At 39.6% G+C, this 16,362-nt stretch overlaps 2 protein-coding genes across 2 annotated transcripts in view; one reads left to right on the top strand and one right to left on the bottom strand.

Annotated features, from left to right (window-relative positions):
- The window catches only part of slc36a1 (solute carrier family 36 member 1), a 46,137-nt gene extending 37,838 nt beyond the window's left edge, over positions 1-8,299 (bottom strand). The window contains exons 1-5 of the mRNA XM_069670392.1: positions 8,130-8,299; positions 5,415-5,552; positions 4,188-4,302; positions 3,973-4,063; positions 2,547-2,635 (exon numbers count right to left, since the gene is read on the bottom strand). Coding sequence (XP_069526493.1) covers positions 2,547-2,635; positions 3,973-4,063; positions 4,188-4,302; positions 5,415-5,451 — 332 coding nt within the window. The 5' untranslated portion in view covers positions 5,452-5,552; positions 8,130-8,299. The remainder of the gene's footprint in view (positions 1-2,546; positions 2,636-3,972; positions 4,064-4,187; positions 4,303-5,414; positions 5,553-8,129) is intronic.
- A 1,849-nt stretch (positions 8,300-10,148) lies between these two features.
- On the top strand, positions 10,149-13,634 carry atox1 (antioxidant 1 copper chaperone). The gene is made up of 4 exons (XM_069669898.1): positions 10,149-10,292; positions 10,769-10,844; positions 11,494-11,641; positions 12,826-13,634. Exons 1-3 carry the CDS (start codon positions 10,287-10,289, stop codon positions 11,616-11,618), a joined length of 207 nt encoding a protein of 68 aa, XP_069525999.1. The 5' UTR covers positions 10,149-10,286; the 3' UTR covers positions 11,619-11,641; positions 12,826-13,634.
- Positions 13,635-16,362: the final 2,728 nt, after the last annotated feature.

Below are 16,362 nucleotides of genomic sequence, written 5' to 3'. Positions count from 1 at the left end.
GCTGGCAGTTGTGATGATTAAACCAATTATACCAATAACTTTTCTTTTCCTTTTAGTCTAATGCTTCATTAAAATCTATGTCTTTTTCTGAAATGCTTGTGTTACAGAATCTCAAGTTAGAAGCTCCTTGAAGAACAGGAGGAGCGAGGAGGAGCGTACATGCTTTGTGTATGCTAGGTGTGGTCAGTGCAATTCCCTTCGTCTGTCACCATGCTGTCATTGCACCAGTAAATTTGTTTGAGTTATAATCCTAACTTAAGTTATGTAGTCACACATACAACATGCATTTATTTACTTTTTGCTGTTTGCCTTTCCAACGCTTTGTTGAGAGCTGGCTTACATCCTAAAGAAGTGGCTTAATGTAGATTACTAAATTGGACAAAGGGCACTCACTAAGTAAATCCACTATTTAAATTTAGATAAGGTCACGGTTGTTTATTTTGTTACATTGTACCATATGTATAATAGCACCCTAAGGGAAGCCAAAGATTCCATGTTTAACAAAGTGGATGCACAAATATTGTACAAATCCATGCACTGTGTTTGGTTTTCTTTGTTTGAATACGTGTAGCAATATACTGATTATTCATTGTATAATAAAAACCTTCCTACATCCACCCTTCATCCATCATCTGCTGATTTATTGTTTTAGAAGTGGAGTAGAAGTACAGTAGAGTCTATTTCTGAAAGCCCGTTGTACATGCTCGTCATTCATGCTCTCTATCGGCTTAATCCTCTTTAGCGTGGCAGGGCAGTGCTGGCGTATGTCCTTGCATGAACAGGGCAAAGGGCGGGACGGAGACAGCGTGGACAGGCGGGTGACTGTTAAAGAGGCAGCACAAACTGCCAAACACACTAGTGGAGATCTGATAACAAGTTAAAGTACACATGAGTGTGATAATCACCTCAGTTGTCACACACTAACGGCTGTAAAACAGATCATTTCAGGAGTTTTATTGGATCGGTTATATAATTTGATAACATTTACTGCAGCACTCCTTGCTGGAGCTGATCACAGGACAGTTACTTCTGCTTTGTTGACTGACAACACTCCAAAACTCATTACCCATATGCTGTTTGTCACAGAGTAGGAGGGTGGAGAGGCACGCCTAAGTAGAGTTTAATCCGTTGGCTAGTGTCAACAGACAAGCTCCTGTTTGGGCCAGCACACAGCTCAGTACACAAATGACAACCAACGCAGAAGCTGATGTTTTACAGTGCACACAACGTTAGGTTATATGGCAGCAACAGGCCACAGCGGACCTGCTGTGAGGGAATGGAGACAGTGACAAGAAATTATCTTCAGGCTGTGATGTGGAAACAAACAATTGCAGCTGCATCTACAGAGAAAAAACGGAATAATGTAAAACCCTATGACTTTGGATTGAACCCCATTTATCTCCACCTGCCTTATCTCTCTCTAGTTTAGTACATTGTACATTGTAAAACAGTTCAAACAAGGGACAGTGCAGTCTCTAACACATAGGAAGGGACTTTGGCATTAAGCAGTGTGTTTTAAGTTATACCCTTTTCCCACAAAAATGAGCGAGTTGACGCAGGTTTTTCAGACCTGGGAAGACCCGCGTATAGATGGTGATTGTCTCTTTTCCCATTGCCAGTGGAGTATCCTGCTTTCGGTCTCTTTTCTGCTGCGTCACTGTCTGACGTCACAAACACGCCCTAACAGCGTTAGTAAACAGCGAAGATGTTACGGTGTTTAGGTCTTCATTGTATCTATTAAACATTCAGTCTGTGTCAATTTGGAACAATGTTCAAGCGCTGCTTGGACAAAGACATGTTATATTTGTAGCTGAGATGACAAGGAGTCACAGAAGTTACCCACGGAGCATAGCATTGGGCTGGAATATAAATACAAGCAGAGCGAAACCTAAAAATGCAACATTTTCATTGTTATCCCAGAGCAAACCCCAGGAGAAAATCAAATATAGCTTGTTTCATTTAAAATATGAAAAGACTTTTTGGTTTCGGTGAGCATTTGTTTAAACAAAACAGCAGGTTATTAAAAATAAAGCATTTTTCAAGAAAAATATTTGGCTGATGGAAGATGTTTCCTGACCTTTAGAATGCAGCTTTTAAAATACGCCTCTTTCCAAACTTTCAAGCCTTTGTATAGTCTGAATTTATAGACCGTTTTTGTTGAATTATAAGCAACTTGGTGTGAAGTATTTTGCTCAAGGACACTTTGAAATTGAGCAATCAATCCTGTGATTAATGGACGACCAGCCATCGCTGTCTATAGTGATGTTTATCTATAAGACACTCCTCAATTGAATTTCTAGATAATATTAACTATTTCATTCCTGTATATCATGATACAAAGGGATAGCATGAAAAAAAGTATCACTTATAATCCCATCTCAGTGGGTTGTAGATTAGAGCGGACGTTGTGAAAAAGTCTTCACATGGAAGGGAAACAAGACTGAGTGTTTGCTATTTACTCCTCTGCAACTGAAAGTCAGTTAGCATGACAGAAATACATGTGTGTGTTAATTAGGTGTTAAGACTTTCACAGTGTCTCTACTTACTTTGCACTTAGGTGGTGAGAACATTTGACTAGCAGCCTCATACAGTGGACTGCTACAACCCCCATACACAGCAGGCTGACAGGCCCCAGCTGGAAGACGAGACAAAGACAGAGAGAGGAAGAAGTTAAAGCAGGAAGAAAGTAGTCAGCTGATTAACTCATGATGCTGCAAAGTTAAGACATAACACAGAAGCAGGCTGTAAAACAAGACGCTGATGTCTAAAGCTGCAACAAGACAACCCTAACCCTAACAATTACTTCATTTAATGATACTACATGTTTTATACACCAATTCAATGCTTAAAGGTAATTTTTGGCACGTTTTATCTGGATGTCCAATACGTGTTGGTGGTAAATGTCAACTGAAGCAATAAATTCTTCAGTGCGTGCAATACAGACAATAAAAGCAGAGTTCCCCTGCTCATGGAGCCATGCCTAAATGTACCAGGATGCATTGCGCTCGAGCAGCCACAGCCTCAGCCTCGCTCTGCTGCATTTCTTTGACTGTTAACTCTGGCTGGACAAATCCGGCTGAATATCCAAGTCAGCAAAGGTCCATAACATCCTCTGAAATCATATTTTGGGATACAAATGTTGTTGTTTGTTTGCAATACATGAGCAGGAGGGAGACTAGAAATCCAACCTGTAGTTCTTTCAGGCCACTGACCACATCAAATGACCACAATGGTACCAGAAGAGCAACTCATTTTGCAGCTATGGTGAGCTGCACCCAGAAGCAGATTAGTTGATGAGAGAAATACTTGCTACTTGCAGCCCTACTGCTGTCTGTGTCTGTCTTTGCTGTACATTACACAGACATTCATTCAGACATTTGTTAAGGAAATGAGATGTAAAGAAGGGGGGAAGACACGTGACAGAAGATAAACTGGATTACTGGATACTTTCTACTTTTTCCCCATCATTGAAAATCAACATAATGGGTAAAGTGCAATTTAAACTTGTATTTTCTGCCTGACACTAACTTCATCAGTCAGCACAATGGCTTTTGTTGTTATATTTTAGCGCACCGTGGGAATAGATTATATCTTATCATGCAGCACTGGAAGCCTGTCTCTCTGCTTTGACCATAATCTGTCACTTTGGTGCAACATGTAAATGTTCTCACACCTGAACCACAGCTCTCTACATGATTCTGTGAACCAGGGTCACAGCTCAGGGAAGTAAAGCTCCTGGAACATCTGAACTACATGTGAGAAATACAATTAAGAAGGAAATAACCACCACTGATATTTCAACTACTTGCTGAGATGTCACAAACAAAAGGCTACACCAGGATGCAACACCAGCCAGGACACATCTGTTTTATACCATGAACATCTGACAGGAGTGGGAGCAGAATCTAATTTTGCATCTCCAGACCGGCAATGTGACCTGGTGTAATCAGATAATAAACTCTGTGTACTCACCACCAGGCCTGCGTTCTTGACAGCCAGGGGCAGACCCAGCAGCCCCGTACCGATGTTCCCTTTCAACAGGTGGATAAGAGTCTGACAAAAACTAGAGAAGAGACAGGTTGTATCTGAATAAGAACCAAATAAACTTCACTTTTAGTAGATTTAGACGGATACTGTCGCTACGGACTGTTGCCTGTTGAATGTGTTATACATTTTATAGTACTTACGAGGTCCCCGTCCGTTCTCCGATCCTCTCATAGTGGCGTTGGGGTCTGGAAGGTCCAGGAGGAGAGGGACAAAGAGCATCCATTTCTGATGGATTTTGGTCAGAGAATAAAGAACCTGAGGTGAAGAAAAGAGGGGAGATCAGGGGGGGAAACAGGAGAAGACGAGAGGACAAAACACTGGGTTGCATTGTAGCAGTGCTTTTGGTCTGAACACAGCTTAAGGACAAAAGATGTTTTAGTTATTTTATTTCATTGAGAGGATAAATCATGGATACTATGGATACTAGGGCTGGGCGATATGACAATATATATTGTCAAAACGATATGAAAATGTCTACTGTATGTATTTTTCTATTTCATCTCTATCGTGATGTTGCAAAAGCAGCTTTACAGCAACTGAGTGTGACGGCTGGGTGCATGTAGACTGCGCGTCGGCTGCGGATTCAGCTGGCTGATCCTGCAGCCCTGTCTTTCTACATGAGCTTTACCTTAATAAAGGCCATAAACAATTTGAATATGTTCACTTTAGAAATGTCATTTAGATTTATTATATACAGGAAAGAATGAAGAGGCATCTGCTCAACTGTAAACAATAATCAATGCACTGAAATAAAATATATACATTCATCACTCTTCACTTTACCTGGTTGTTTGCCAGGGGTATTTTCGGGTCTTTGTTTTGCAGATTTCGGGGTTTGGTCTTAACAGAAAACAATCTTATTTACATTAGAAACGGGACCCTAATTAACACACAGTGAAAACAACCGTATGAGCAGAGACGGAGAGAGAGAGAGAGCAAGGGGGGAGAGAGAGTAGGGCTTTTTACACTGCCAGTTCAAGGCGGGATTATTACGCCTGTTACTTTCCGTCTTCTATGTAAAACGCAGAGGCGGAATGGTGAGGCAAAGTCGTTCCGCCTCTGAGCCGGCATTGGAGGTATTAACTGAGGCGTAACTCCTATATCGTGATATAGGATTTGTCCGTATCTCCCAGCCCTAATGGATACTGTAAATCTATTTACTCTTTTTTTGTGACTTCCTGCCGAATAAGTCGCCAGCCACGCCAAAAACAGTAAAGCTGCTTTGATGATTGAATGTCATCCTGCCAACTGGGATTACAAATTCACATTATGCTGTAGGCACTGTATAGTATGTACCGTGTCTTTCCTTCCTGGTCCACAAAGTGAATACAATATATTGACATAAACAGTGCACTTGATTCCCATACCTTCACCTCGGGTGTCTACATCACTGGAGGCCATCATGTTGGTTTCGAGTGGTTTGATGGTCAGCTGGGTGTCGTCTCTCCCAGCCTCGCAGATCCTAATGCTGGGAGATCAGGGAGTCCAGCATTGACAGGTCCTTACTACCAAAACAGACAAAGTAGTTTCAGCATCATCAATAAGGCCGTAATAAAAACAGGAATTTCAGTGGAGGGTAGTTAAAGTTGCAGATCATCATGCTCTCTTTGTATGATGTTGTTTCTTTTTCTGACAAGTAAAAGGTCTTCTTGTTGCTGCTTTTCTCCCTGTTATATTGCATGCTAACACTCTTCTAAATCCATTCATAAAAAAGGTTTGTCAGGTATCAAAGAACACTAAATGTGTGTTTTACAGGATTTTTTGGAATTTACCATAAGCTCCTTGAACTTTAAGATTTGGTGGGTTTTTCTCTGTATTATATCAGAGTTAACTGAACTTTCTTAGGCATATGGATAAAATAGTGTTGTAAGACACCAGATTGGTCTTCGGGAACTGTTTAAAGCATTTTCTCCCCCAGTTTTTGTAATCACAATCATTTTCTGTAGCATCAAAAGGAAACACTCTCCACTCAAAATGTTATCCTTTATTTGAAAAGGTTTATGTAGGTGTGATTTAACTGGGCTTGAAATCTTTGTACTTTGGTGAGAAGCAACACTTAAATGAATGTGTAGTGAACTCGCTGTCAGATTAACGGCTGACAGACGGAGTTGTTGGACGCTCTCTGGGTGAGGCACAGCCTGCTTAACGATGGTGTTACATAAGAGAAGCAACAGTGTGTGTTAGAACATCTTTCTGACCTGCTGTGTATTTGTGCTGCTTCTTCTAATCACTCAAGGATTTGAATGGAGGCTTTGCTGCACCTTTCACTGCCCTGAGAACAACAGAAAGTTTGGACTACGGTGCAGTTTTTAAGAACCAAAATTGTTTGCATTTCATGGAGGTCAAAGGGAACACACTTCATCAATCTTGATGTCACAGAATTACTGTTATTTAGTGTGTAAGGGTTCAGGACAACCTGGGAAACTGGATTCTCTGTATTTAGGCGTTTAACCTGAATCAACCCTACCTTAGCACTGTGAACTAATGTTTCTTTACACTACAAAGCCTCTCAGGTGTTCAAAAGGAGCAGAAAAGGAATTTGACTCCCAGATTAAATACAATGCTAAAGAAAACAGGCCAAAGTGTTCAAATTACAAGCTACTCAGCACTTTTCACCAACGTGACATGAGAAGAACAAACTGACCTAACCACAATGAAAATGCAAATAGAATGGTTTGCAACTTTTGACAAGCAGGAACTAAAAGGCATGTGTGTATGTTTAGCATGTTGGCATATGCTGTTTAGACAAGGCTTAAATCTGGTTCATGATCTGCTAATGATAATACTACTTTGATTGTTGCTATAGGCTACCTTTATATAGGGTGCATACTTATGAGAGCTGCAGATAAGGATTATGATGAAATAGTATCATTTCTTCAAACTGACTCCAATCCAAAACTCCAATATTCTATCTATATTATCAAAACTGAAAAATATGCAGCAAATCCTCACACCTTAGAGCTGAAAACAGTAACTGATTTGATGTTTGCTTAAAACAGAAAACTATTCAATACTGAATTTGAAATATAGGCTACTACTTTAAATAACTAAAGCAAAAAATGTTACAATGGCAAACCTGGTCCACAATAAAAGTTACACTCTGTGAAGTTAGATGGTGTTTTCTTTACGTGTTTGATTGCTGGATGTCTTACAATGAACATATAAAATAATGCAATCTTAAGTTATCAAAAACATTTACATTTTATAAGTTCAATTTAGTTTGATTTGTGAAGTTACAGATTAGTTCTCTGTCACTGACTATTTGGTTAAATGACAAAATTTACCAATCTTTCACGTTTTAAAGAGCTTTGAGTGCTTTCTGGTGTGCCAGAAGCAAAAGTGCATTAAAGTTTCAAAGGGTTACATCTCAGGGATCATGAACTACAAAAAGTGAAAATGGTGACCCTTTCATACAAAGGTCTGAATAGTTAAATTAAATTTGACATTATAAAGGATGCAGGATATTTACAGATAATAAGCTAGCACAGGATATTCAATGGTCGTCCAAACTCTTCCCGTGTTTCAATTAAAAAAGAGAAGTGTTGTCTTTTCACGAAAGCACAAACACAGACACACACACCTACACACAGGAGACCAACCGGATAAACCCAATAATCTCATCATTTTTAACTAATCTTTGGCCGGGAGACGTGTGAGGGTCTCAATCGCCTCAATGACCAACCAGAGATAAGGCAGACAACCGAGACAAATATCATTGATGGGATCTGGCCAGGAAACTATATCATCAAATGAGCTTATGATTAATTGCGCTGTGCTAAGAAAGCAGTTAAAAAGAGCTGCGCACAAGCGGTTTAGTTGAAATTAAGTCTCCGAAAAGGCTCACACACACAGAAGGGACTGATATAGCACGACAATAAGGAAGCGTCAAGTAAGACATGCTAGCAAGCTAGCTATACGCTAGTAATAACTGTTACTTGCGTGGAAACGGTCGTTTATTTAGCTAGACGCAGCAGTTTAGCTAACGTTTTGTCATCAGTCTAGGGTGGTCAACGGTAGCTAGCTATATGTTCCGATTCCATCTTTGTGTCCGTAAACACTTAGCGACGACAACCAACACCAACCTGCCAAGGAGAAAGCTCGAGTTCGCCCTCCTCTTCTGGTCTCGGGCTGGTTATACAAGAGGCTCACCTCGCCGCAGACCTCTTATTTTCATATCGGAACCATGACAGGTTGGATTCAGAGCGGCTACACTGCACCGATTAAAGGCAAAACAGGAGTCGGCTGGAGAGTCAGTGGTGTGGTCACGTGACCTCTTCGGGGCCGAGTAACTCTGCATTCACGTGGTGACGGAATAATCGGAAAACTTAGATTCCTCTTGAGGAAACACTTCACGAAAAGGCTCCTTCAAGTCAGCTATAGCTGACAGCTATATTGTTGTAAACGTTGGTAGTTTAACTCTGAACAGTAACATATAATACATCGGTTCTATTGCGTCCATGTTTTTCCACACATTAAAGCTCGTGAGCACACTGGAGTTGATTCAACCGATTTCTCATCTTGGGAAGTCCGAGTATCCGAGGAGCACTTGAATGCACTTCGTGTATTAACGTCCGACGTGCTGTTGCCATAGATACAGATTATAACTTTAAAACGGGTGTACCTGTCTGTAATTGCTATCCATTTTTTAGGCTAAAGCTAACATATTCAAGCATTAGTTCCGTATTAAACTGTATCTATGGAAGACGGAAACACATCAGACGATGTTGGCGTGGGTAATGAAAACTGTAAATTAACAAAGGAATAAAGTGGTATCAAACTGATTGAAATTGAACTAAATTTAGATTTTGTCACCCCTGATGTGACGTTAAGGTAAAAAGGTTGTTTCTATGGTTTATCTGAGAAAGTCGGTCTAACTACTGACAGAGCTTTTATTTTGGAAAACGGTTGCGGAATGCAGATCGGAGGCGCTTGGTTTGTGTCTCGGGGCAGCCAGACTACATTGAGACTATGTTAAGATATCTACGCAGTTTCTCTCTCTCTCTTTTTTTTTGGAGGGGGGTGTCTGACGTGATGTATGCCTTGTCTAAATTGTAATATGAAGTCACAATATGCTGACAATGCTTTCATGTTGTTTTTTTTTGTCGATTTGGCAAATTTCACATCCGTAAAACCAGACTGCTTTAAACCACACCTAGTATCTATCTCTGCTAAACTGAAAGTAGACTTCTTTGGAATATCTATCTGAAATATCCATCCATCCATTAGCTATACCGCTTATCCTGTTCAGGGTCGCGGGGGGCTGGATCCTATCCCAGTTGTCATTGTGCGAAGGGCTGACAGGTAGAGACAGACAACCTTTCGCACTCACACCCACACCTATGGGCAATTTAGAGTCACCAATCAACCTTACAAGCATGTCTTTGGACTGGGGGAGCAAGCCGGAGACCCCTGAGGGAACCCACGCATGCACGAGGAGAACATGCAAACTCCTAGCTGTGAGGCAACAGCACTAATCACTGCACCATCATGCAGCTGCTATCTGAAATATAAACATCTTAAATACTCTAAATAATACTTAATACTAATAATATAAAATAATTTGTGTAATATGGGCCTAGAGTTTCACCTCACTTGTACAATATCTCTATGCGTTGTTTTATTTATTTCATTCTTTATTATGTTCTACTTTCTACTTTTTTCTTGAATTCAAGATGTTAATGTTTATTTCAATGTGACCAAATGAAGTATTTTGATATAGAACGTTTTGTACATTTTGAAATATCGTCAATAAAGACAAAGACAAGCTTTTATTGTATTGATTTTCTCCTCTTCTAATTCGTAAGTGGAAAGGAAGTGCATATAACAAGGGGGTTTTAAATAAGACAAAAACAGAAAGACACAGACCCACAGTCAAGTCCCCCAAAATGTTTCAAAATAAAAGCACAAGTGAAGCGGGGTTTAGTTTATAATAAAACAAAGCAAATTCTTCACGTCTTCGTAAGTTTTTATTTAGTATTCAAAACAATACACGAGTTGTTACTTTATCAACTGATCAACTTGACTAAAAACCGTCGCATAAAACAATAGTATGTCTATCTACAAACAATTAATTTGTCTTTTTTCATACCGGATATCCGGTTGTTACGTTGATCATCAGAGTTAGCTCCACACCGACAAGCTAACCAGGTAGTGGACGTTTCTGGAGGTTTTCACAATACTTTAGTCTGTCAGAGGCAGAATTTCACAGCTGACCTTGTTTGCTCCACATCTCTTCAAACATGACCGTAAGTAACAACTGATAATTTAGCTTTAATTTAGATAAGACAAAATAGCTAGCATTTCCTCTGCGCAGTGCTTATTAGCAAGCAAGCTAGCTTTGAAACTTACTTAAGTCGGCTCATACAGTTATAAGTTAACAAACGCATGGAGAGAGAACAGGTATGAGCAAAATCGATTATTTATCTTTACTCGATTGAGCAGTACCGTGGGTTAAACAGCACATAGAGTCAGTAGTTCAAATTCTTTCTTTAATCCCTGGAACTGGTAAAGCGTTAACTAGTTCTAACGTCACAGTAAGATCAATACTGGTAATGCGGATTTTTACATACGACACTGTTTCCAACTTTTTGTCAGACGTGCAGTATATGATATCCGATCTCAAAAAATGCAATGTTAAGATATTCTTTATCTATGCTATAACTTCAGTGTAGCTTACAGTGAGATTTTTGTTACACAACATTATTTAATGTGTCTCTAACAGAAGCACGAGTTTGAGGTGGCGATGACGTGTGAGGGATGTTCAGGAGCTGTCACCAGAATCCTCAACAAGGTGGAAGGTGAGACTTACAGGCCTTTTCCATCTTCATATCTGCTCTCCTTTGTGTGCTATAAGAAGATGAAAGACACCCAGATGATAGCATAACCCTAGCATTTTTACTTACATCTTCATACACGTTGAAGTGCCGTATATTGGCCAGTCATGCTATAGCTATATTTATACTGTGGTGCGTGGTTCCCTGAACCCCACGTATGTGACAGCAGCCATTAACAACTGCAGTAAAATAATCTGTCATTTCATATTTTGTAGATTCTTCTCTTAGGAGACAAATGTACTACAAAGTTTAATGGTCATTATGTTTGAGATGAGTCACCTTCTAAGTAGTTTAGATACTTTTGACAATTATTCCTGCACTTACAACCATCAATGCCTTCAAACAACTCTTATTTAATTAACTTTCTTGCTGTTAAATGCCATATTTAAAGATGTAACTGCTGAGTGTTTGTGCAAATTATCAGCTATCAACATGCATTGGTTTACAACTTTTGCTTAAAGTAAATTCCTTCTTTCAGATCCTCTTTCACAGTCAGATCTCACTGACTAGAGCAAAAAAACAACACCCTGTCCTCACACAATTCCTTACACTGTGAGTGTCATTGTTTTCCTTGGAAGGAAACACAGTCCTGACTTGTTCCCTCTTCTCTCAGGTGTGAAGTTTGAGATCGACCTGCCGAAGAAACTGGTTTGGATCGAGTCCGACAAAGATGTGGAATTCCTTAAGGAGAAACTGGAGAAATGTGGGAAGGAGGTCAAGTACAATGGCACTAAATGAAGGAATCCTCTTCGCTGAATCAGGTGACATAATGCTGATAAAGTGCTAGAGTCCACATAGATTCACGTTGATGGTTATGATCTTGATGACCTGACTGTAAACCTGCAAGTGTTTTCTGACCAGAAGAAGGAGAATTGCAAGTGTGAAAGGAGCAGTTGATAGTGTTTAGTGGCATCTAGCTGTGAGGTTGCAGATTGCAACCAATTGAAAAACTGCTCCCCTCCTCCGTCCTTCCAAGCATTTAGCAGAACATACAGTTGCCCCAAAACGCATGAAAAACATGAAAAACCACTCTAGAGCCAGTTTTTGGTTTGTCCCCTCTGGGCTACTGTAAATACATTGTGGGCCCTGTGGAATAGATCCTGCTCCCTCTGTAGATATGAAGTGTGCAGCTCACACACAGTGCCCCACATCTAGACAATAAGTGTTTTCAACAAGCCACTCCAGTTTTTGACACAAATAGCCTGTCAAAAGGATCTGTAGGTTTTCATACTGACATAATACATGCAACTTTACACCTTTCCCAACAATTTTAGTGTCTTTATCAGTAAAATATGTCATGGATATAAAAAAAAATCTTTAGTTTTTAACTCAAAACTGCCACTGTGTTTCTAAGATTTCTGTCTAGACTACATGCAATTGAAACATAGGGGGAAAAAAGCATTCATTATTAAAAGCAAACTCATTGTAAAGAGACTGGGCTTGCATTTGACACACTGGGAAATGGAGATGTGTGGGTCAAAAAACACAGGAAACAAAAAATCAGTTGATTTCTTATTCAAACCTATTCCATGATGTGTTAAATACTTATAACCAAGTACTCTTTGTGCTGAAGCCATACAAAAAAGACGTTATCATGTTTACCACTTGTAAGAAAAGAAGATGCTAGCACCGAACAGATGCTATATTTTGCGTCTGTATCAGGTCATTATACACATATGAAAACATACATTGAAAATTATATCCTATTTCTGCCAATATATGCCCCAAATTTTCTATAATGGTCTTGTAACTATCTTTAACTTTTATTAGTCCTTTAAGAAAAAGTGTTCTAAATCAGAAGGCAACAGAAATAGGGGAAATTAAGTGTTATTGATCTCTCTCTGCATCTGTACATTCAATCTAAATCCACATGGAGCATATAAGTCCTACAACTCATTGTCACAGCACTGGTTGGCTTACTTCTATCTGTGTGTATTTTCTTTAGGAAATCATTGCTGCTTATGTAAAGTGAAGAATCATGCTGGAATTCAAGTTCTTTACCTGAAAGGAAGAGTTGGGACGGGCCAACACCACAACCCCCTACCCCCCACCCCACTAACCCATGCTTAAACGCACAAAAATCGCCTTGTATGCAGATCTTTTCTTGCTTAGTGTTGTGATTTAATAAGTCAATATAGTGAAAAAATGTAGTGGAAAAGGAAAAGTGATGAAGATTGATGTTTCTCCTCCAACACGGTGCTTGGGCCTTAAAATCTACACACGTATACTCCAACATGACCCTACTCAGTATACTGATTGAAATACCAGTCATTTAACTTTGTTTTTTGGAAATCCCAGCCTCCCTTTATCTTATTTTGACATTTCCTTCGACACAACTAAAGTACATTCCCTGGATTGTGAAACATGCTGCAGACTACTGGCCATGTTTGCTTGAATCTTCACTCAATATTACTGCATTTCACATGACTATAAGTCGTCATCAAAGCTCCCTGTATGAAGTGTAGATCTGCACCATCTCCGTCCCTCTGCCTGCCCTTCAGGGTCCATCTGCTGAACCTGAACTTGAGAAACAGCTTCCTCATAGTTAACACTAAGAAAATCCGATAGCACCACAGGTCAAATACATCATGTTTATTTAGATTTACTAACAAATTTCTTTATTTTCTCTTAACAATGTGATCCACAGTCTTTTGTTACTTCATGAAGCAGATAACCTTCTCCTGTACTTTTCTAATTGTCTGTCCTGATATGTCGTGTACGCACAGGGGAAATAAAATCAGTTTTGATTCGGTATGACACATTTTATTGTTTTTTATTGCTTTACGAGTAGTAATATAAATTCTATTGAGAATTCAGGAATTCTATTGCAATGACTAAAAATCTCAAAGCAATAACAGCAACTTCTTGTTAAACTAACTGGTCTTCTCTGTATGCTGGAACATCTGCACATTTATCTTCATACAAATGAGACATAATGACTACTTTTATGTATCATATCTAGACAAAATGATTACAGATAACTCTTTGCTTGCTGAGGTTTGTCAATATGTAATGTTTGACTCTTGATAATTACATTTAATTAATTGCTTTTAGATTCAATTCCCTCACCTTGAATAGATAAGTGATTAGTTCACACTTACAAGATCATAAGTCAAGGGATGTCATTTCACACTTTTATTGATATACAAACAAGTAAATTGAGTATCAGTTGGAAAACATTTTATTTCAGGTGTAGTTCCTCAGTCTTTCCGTCATCCATCCATCTTCCATCATCATTATCTATACCACTTATCCTGTTAAGGATCATGGGGGTCTGGAGCGGATCACAGCTCTCACTGGGCGAGAGGCGGGGTAGAAGCTGGTCGCTATCACAGGGCTGAGACACAGAGACAGACAGCCTTTCACACTCACATTCACACCTACGGGCAATTCAGAGTCACCAATGAACCTAACGAGCATGTCTTTGGACTGTGGAAGGAATAGTACCCGGAGGGAACCCACGCATGCACTGAGAGAACATGCAAACTCTACACAGAAAGGCCCTCTACATCCCAACCAAGTTTCAAACCAGAGACCTTCTAGCTGTGAGGCGACAGTGCAGCCGCCTTCCATCAAGTGTTACTAATTATTTAGATTATTAACTTTTCTAGAAAAATATGACCAGCAATAATAGTATTAGGCTATATTTCAGCTAGGGCTAAACATAATAATCTCTTCCAAATTGTAATAAGATAATCACACTTGCTGATGTTGCACACTATTGATTTTTTTGTTAGTAAATCTTTCTGTAGAAGGCAAAGCTCTCTAATTTACCAGTCGATCTACGTTCCAACCCTCACCTGTGGTCATGAGCTTTGGGTAGTGACCAAAAGAACGAGGTCGTAGATACAAGCGGCCGAAATGAGTTTCCTTCAGAGGGTGACTGAGCTCAGCCTTAGAGATAGGGTAAGGAGCTCGGAAATCCGGGGTGAGCTTGGAGTAGAGCCGCTACTTCCTCGCATCGAAAGGAGCCAGTTGGGGTGGTTCAGGCATCTGATTAGGATGCCTCCTGGGCACCTCCCTTTAGAGGTTTTCCGGACACATCCAACTGGGAGGAGACCCAGGGGCAGACCCAGAGCTCGCTGGAGGGATTATATATCACCTTGCTTAGCCTGCTGCGACCCGGCCCCGGATAAGCGGGAGATAATGGATGGATAGATGGATCTTTCTGTAAATAATCACATTGAATCTCTTTGAATCTCTCTCTAAAGTATCATTGTACAAATAAAAGACCCAAATTTATGAGCTTCTTTTTTGTTTAAAACCTTCCAAAATGACCCTTTTGATCCTTGAACAGACCAGATACATGACCGACCGATAAGCTGTTTATATAACTCACAGATTCAGAAAGCATATACACTATTGGTTTAACATTTGTCTATAAAAACACTGTTATATGTAGGGATTTGTGCCCACATATCCAGCTCCAGGCACAGCTCCTGACTCACTCTCTTACAACTGTCAAAAATGTTCATGTTGCATAATAACCAGGTCCTTCAACCACCAGGAGGCGATGGAGAGCTTTTAATTGTTCCAAAATTGCCCTGGTCCCTCAGCTGTAACTTCCCGGAGAACTCAAGGACTCAAGTAAAAAGAGAAAAATGTTTACGTTTTTATTCAGTGTTCTTTATCACACAGTTGGTTAGTGATAAGTATTTAGTCGTGCAGTTTTTTTACACTTCAGTTCCTCATGTTGCAGAACATCATAAATCAAAACTGTGATGTAACTCGTGGGTTCCACTGCTGGTTTGTTTGTCAGGAAAAATACAGTTTTGGTCTATTCAGACGAGTTGGAGTGGGACATGAAAACACTCCTTGAGTTTCAAACTTAAAAACAATAATCATCATGTCAGACACGTCATCAGCTTTTAGGATTTAGTTATGCAATCGAAAAACTGAACTGCACTGTGAAATCAGGCAGGTTTCACTTCTGTGCCAGGTGGGTAACACATGGCCGGAGTATTTCCGGAAAGGGGTGTTTTCATGTGTATTTTAAGATATGCAATCACAAATTTAAGGATAACACTTAATTTAATTAAAGGGGAAGATTTGGTGTTACAGAAGCACAACAAACCGACCAGAGAGGGAAGTGAGTGCAGCATATAGAGTAGTTAATAAAACAGATTGAGAGCTGTGCATTGTCGTTTTCTCATATTTTTGAGCAAAGTGACGAACAGAAATATGCATGAAATATACTGTATATTACAGTTATGTATTAATGTGAATATTAAGCTGCACAGTCTAACCCTTTGACAATAAAACCATGTTTGTATTTGCTAGGGATGTACCTGAATGTGAATCTGTTACTCGGGGAAGCACAAATAAGGCGATGACAACAAAATAGGCCATTTTTTCTATCTGAATTAGTTTTTTTATGATCAGCAACAAATGGACAGATGAAAAGTATGCTATTAATTAAATGGTAAAGCCATCTAAGACTAGGCAAGACATTTATCTTAACCATTTATCAATGGTCGTGGCT

The sequence above is a fragment of the Semicossyphus pulcher genome, unplaced genomic scaffold (genome assembly GCF_022749685.1).
Source record: "Semicossyphus pulcher isolate SPU_LCO1_2020_fin unplaced genomic scaffold, fSemPul1.0.p SCAF_2, whole genome shotgun sequence".
Classification (NCBI taxonomy): domain Eukaryota; kingdom Metazoa; phylum Chordata; class Actinopteri; order Labriformes; family Labridae; genus Semicossyphus; species Semicossyphus pulcher.
This window is presented reverse-complemented; position numbering and strand designations above follow the sequence as displayed.

What these genes read in the sequence shown, in the direction of transcription:
- atox1 (XM_069669898.1), top strand. An exon ending in AATCCTCAACAAGGTGGAAG is followed by an intron (nt 10,845 to 11,493) that starts GTGAGACTTACA and finishes CTCTTCTCTCAG; the next exon opens with GTGTGAAGTTTGAGATCGAC.